Genomic DNA, 4,522 nt, shown 5'->3' with positions numbered 1-4,522 from the left:
AGGTTTTTGCTAAACATCTCAAAACTTTAATGCCCCATTTGGTGTCCGCTATGTAGTCTGTTTTTATTCCAGGCTACTTGATCATTTATAACGTCATGGTTGCCTTTAAGCTTGTGCATCACATGAAGAATAAAGTCAGGGTCTGATCGAGGAGGTGGCGTTGAAAATAGATATCCGTAAGGTGTACGATCAGGTTGATTGGGACTTTCTTTGGTTCATTCTGCTTAAATTTGATTTTGGCACATAGTGGGTTAATTGGTTGATGATGTACGTTAATTGCTTTAAATTGTGAGGATTTTGGTCTGCTTATATTGTATTGTGGCATTAATCAGGATGACCCATTGTCTCATCACTTGTTCATTATGTGTGTTAAAGTTTTAAGTTATTTGTTTCGATAAGCAGAACAGTGTGGCGCGTTACATGGTATTGCTGTCTGTCGAAATAGCCCAAATGTTTCCCATTTCTTGTTTGTTGGTGATGGCTTATTCTTCTTCCATGCAAAGAAATCTGAGTGTCTAGTTGTGAAGAATATTTTAACCACCTATGAGGTTGCATCAAGGCAAGCAGTGAACTTTCAGAAGTTTGACATGTTATTTAGTTCGAATACACCTTCGACGAATAAGGCTATGGTACATTCGATTTTGGGAGTAAGTGTTTTAATTGACCAGGGATGTTATTTGTGTCTCCAATCGCTTAGCGGTCATAATAAAAAGGTGTTCAATTTTTTTTGGGATTGACTCTACAAGCATATTTTTAATTGGAAAAATAGATTTTTATCTCGGCCAGGAAATGAGATTGTGTTTAAAACAATTGCTCAGGTGCTCTCGGTGTATTGTATGAGCATTTTTCTTCTTCCTATTTATACTTGTCTCGGGTTACAGTGACTTATAAACTTGTATTGGTGGGGCTCCAACACTGGTAATTCGGCTCGATTTTATTGGGCATCATAGGATAAAATTATGTACTACTAAAAAGTTTTGTGGTATGGGCTTTCGGGATCTCCATTGTTTCAATTTAGCTATACTTGGCAAACAAGGTTGGAGGATTCTTTCCAATCCAGACTCACTTTTAAGTCGTCTCTTCAAAGCTAGATATTTTTCGAGAGGTAAGTTCTTTAATGATTCCGCGAGTGCTAACCCATCTTTTATTTGAAGAAGCATTTGTGCGACCAAGTATGTTGAAAAGAGAGTTTTGTTGGCAAATTGGGGATAGACGTACAGTTTCGGTTTACAATCACCCATGGCTCGATGGCGACTTGAATTTTTATATCACTTCTACACCTCTTGATGGTATGGACAATTTATTGGTATGTTACTTGCTCTGGGATGATCAATGAGGTTAGGACTAAGGCTTGGTCGAGGGTGTGTTTTCCCCTTGGTTGTCTCTTTGGAATGCTGATGTTCCACCAAAGGTAAAAGATCTTTTATGGCGTTGTCTTCGTAACTTTCTTCCAACACGTTGTGAGCTTATTAACAGGGGTTACGCGGTGTCGATTGACTGCCTCGGTTGTAGATAGGTTGAGGATATCGACCATGTACTTTTGGTTGTGCTTTCGCGGTTTAGGTGTGGTTGTTATCTGCTATTGCAATTCTTTCTCTTTTTTCTAATTGGCTATTCTCGCTTCTATTTGGTGCTGATACTACTTTATTTAGTAGAGTGTCTGTCACTACTTGGTCTCTCTGTTATTTCAGTAATTGGTTCCTATCGTGTGGAGACACATCTACCATGGCTTTAGTTATGGTTTTTGCTGTTCGCTTCGGGAAAAATTGGGCTGCTGCGCGATCGACATACCAGCAAGTGCGGCCTACTACTGCTCAAGTTGTTGCTAGTGGCGTTATTAGCTGGTCTCGACCACAAGTTGGCTACGTCAAGTGTGATGTTGACACTGCTTTTAGCGAAGACAGGCAACATGTCGGCTACGAACTGGTTGTTAGGGACAAGGAAGGTGCTTTCATCCGTGCAGTCATTAGCCATCTACCTGTTGTGGCTCGGACGACAGTGGACGAGGTTATGGCTATTCGAGAGGCTCTTCTCTTTAAGTCGTTGTGAATGAGCAAGGTAATATTGTAGACTGATTGCCTTGAAACTTGTAGTGCATTGAACTCTGATAATCATGGTATTTTTGAATTTAATCTTCTTTTTAATGATTGTGCTTCGTTGCGTCGTGACTTACATGATATATCTTTCTGTTGAATTTAATCTTCTTTTTAATGATTGTGCTTCGTTGCGTCGTGACTTACATGATATATCTTTCTGTTGAATTAGTAGGAGAGCTGAAAAGGTTGCTCATCACCTTGCTAGGGTAGCGTTCTCCCAAGCACATCCTCATGATTATGTCTTTGTTCCGCATTTTTTAATACCTTAATTCGGGTAATTCTCAACTGACTCATGTTAAATTGGGTGTATGAAGAGAGCCTGCTGGCTCCAATTTAGTTTAGCTTTTTTTTTTTTTAAATTATTATGAGTTATTTGCTATTTTGATACTTCAATCTCAAAAGTGATTTGCAAAAGAAGAAAGAGGCTATCTAGTAACCAAAGCCCAATGAACGAAGTAAAACCCACCATTATTGGTACACTTACAATTAGATTTTTGTTGATGTTTATTTATCTATTTTTAATAATAAATTAAATCATTTGAAAAAATTAAATGAATGTGTACAATTCATTTTTCAATAAAGGAAGCGAAAGGGATTGTGTACGGTTTGAGCCTTGGAATTTCAGCTAACACTTCAAATCAATGCAATCTTTGGGCTATTATAGTCTTAGTAGATAATATATTCGTGAAAAATTAAATAAATATGGTTGCAAATGCTAAAAGAATATTAACATATAACCGAACAAATTTACAAATAAATAAAATTTTATTATTTTTAATATAAAAGAATCAAATATAACTTATAAATAAAATAAAAACATAAATAATAGTATTATTAATTCAACAATAAAAAAAATTTAAACGGATTTTAAATAATTCATAAAAGAGTTTGTTAATGACATGCTCAGTTAAAGCTTCAACATCTTCTTCCAATAAAAAATAAAAACTGAACCTTGTATATTTGTGTCCTTTAATAGAGTAAGATTCAGTCTGATGGCTTAACCAACCAACAAGATGAGTTTATAAAAGGGTTTGTGATAGAAAGTAGAAACACTGGCCAACCACATATATTACATCAAGCAATTAAATTACAAGCAAACAGTTAAAAACCTCTAGAGATATTCAAACTCACGGAACTATTCCAAATAAAGAAATATGACTTTTAATACAGTGTTATAGAGACCAATACTAAGAATAAGGTGATAACTCCAGTCAATACTATCCTGTCAGCACCTCCAGATTGTCCTATAAAATTTTAGCAACAATATATTAAGGTTGAAACAGTAAGCGCTAAAATTCATGCTATCTTTTATTTTTTTCTTTTACCTGGCGGGGATGGAGCAGAGGTGGGAGAAGTGGCTTAACAGGAAAAACAAATATCATTAGTCTCTATTAAACGAAATATAAGAGAATTCCAGTATAACAAATTAATCAAAGATTGAATAATATTGGCAGATAGGTAGAGACATTCACATACCGTTGCAAGCGCTGAGATCAGTACTGACTCCGCATTCACGAGAGATCCTGAGGGCTTCCGGGACAGTGACGTTGAAGGAAGCAAGTGTATTAGGGTCGTTATAGAGGTTGCAAAGGCAAGGAAGATCTTTGGCGACGGTTTGTCTGATCGGGTTACAGCAGTCGTCTTCAGGTTTGGCCGTGGCGTTGTTCAGGTAAGGATAACAGGACACAAGGTTCTGCGCACAACTTGCTTGCGCATAAGCTGAGGTTACCATCGTCCCCAAAATCACAAGAACCGCCATGATAAAAAACTTAGCCATGATTGTGAATTTCAGTTCAATTACGTGTTAGCTTTTCCCTGGGGTCTAGGTTTTCTTGCTTAAATACTAGTACTTAGGTTAAGCTGGCCTTCCCTTCCTCTATTTCCCATATTTTGGGGAAGCAAGACATCATGGTCTCGTAAAATTGTCATGAAGGTCATTATATTAAGAGTTAGATTATATATTTTTTTATTAAAAAATAGGTAAATTAATTCCTATATGATAGATTAAAAAGTAAATTAGTCTTTTTGTTAAAATTTTTATCTATTTTTACTATTAAAAATTGGTCCTGTAAACACATGGCACACCACATGTAATTATCTGGTTATGTAAAAATGAATGAAAATTTTCTCAAAAAAGATAACTAATTTGTTTTATGATCTAATAAACAAAGATAAATTTATCAATTTTTTTAATAAACAGAACAAAATGCAATCAAACTTCTAGTACAATAGCCTCTATAATATTTTTAGCATCAAAGTCCAACTGTTAAGACTTGAGAGGATTTCTAGTAATATCTATAGCTATATCTACAATGGTAAGTCATCCCGATAACAATTCAATTGATAAATGATTAAACACTTATATATATAAATAAATTATATTATTTTAAAAGTATTTTTATAATAAATTTTTAATTTTATTATTT

General features: G+C 35.1%; 1 protein-coding gene across 1 annotated transcript; it reads right to left on the bottom strand.

Moving 5' to 3' along the window:
* Nucleotides 1–3,093: 3,093 nt before the first annotated feature.
* LOC107931285 (non-specific lipid transfer protein GPI-anchored 7) lies at nt 3,094–4,007 on the bottom strand. The gene is made up of 3 exons (XM_016863135.2): nt 3,573–4,007; nt 3,422–3,454; nt 3,094–3,340 (listed from the first exon to the last, which is right to left on the bottom strand). The coding sequence occupies exons 1-3, from the start codon at nt 3,871–3,873 to the stop codon at nt 3,258–3,260; spliced, it is 417 nt and encodes a 138-aa protein (XP_016718624.1). The 5' UTR covers nt 3,874–4,007; the 3' UTR covers nt 3,094–3,257.
* Between the last annotated feature and the right edge of the window lie 515 nt (nt 4,008–4,522).

This window comes from Gossypium hirsutum, chromosome D08 (genome assembly GCF_007990345.1).
Source record: "Gossypium hirsutum isolate 1008001.06 chromosome D08, Gossypium_hirsutum_v2.1, whole genome shotgun sequence".
Lineage (NCBI taxonomy): Eukaryota > Viridiplantae > Streptophyta > Magnoliopsida > Malvales > Malvaceae > Gossypium > Gossypium hirsutum.
This window is presented reverse-complemented; position numbering and strand designations above follow the sequence as displayed.

What these genes read in the sequence shown, in the direction of transcription:
- LOC107931285 (XM_016863135.2), bottom strand. Translation starts at nt 3,873, where the DNA reads ATGGCTAAGTTTTTTATCATGGCGGTTCTTGTGATTTTGGGGACGATG. An exon ending in TGATCTCAGCGCTTGCAACG is followed by an intron (nt 3,455 to 3,572) that starts GTATGTGAATGT and finishes TTTCCTGTTAAG; the next exon opens with CCACTTCTCCCACCTCTGCT. An exon ending in CTCTGCTCCATCCCCGCCAG is followed by an intron (nt 3,341 to 3,421) that starts GTAAAAGAAAAA and finishes AAAATTTTATAG; the next exon opens with GACAATCTGGAGGTGCTGAC.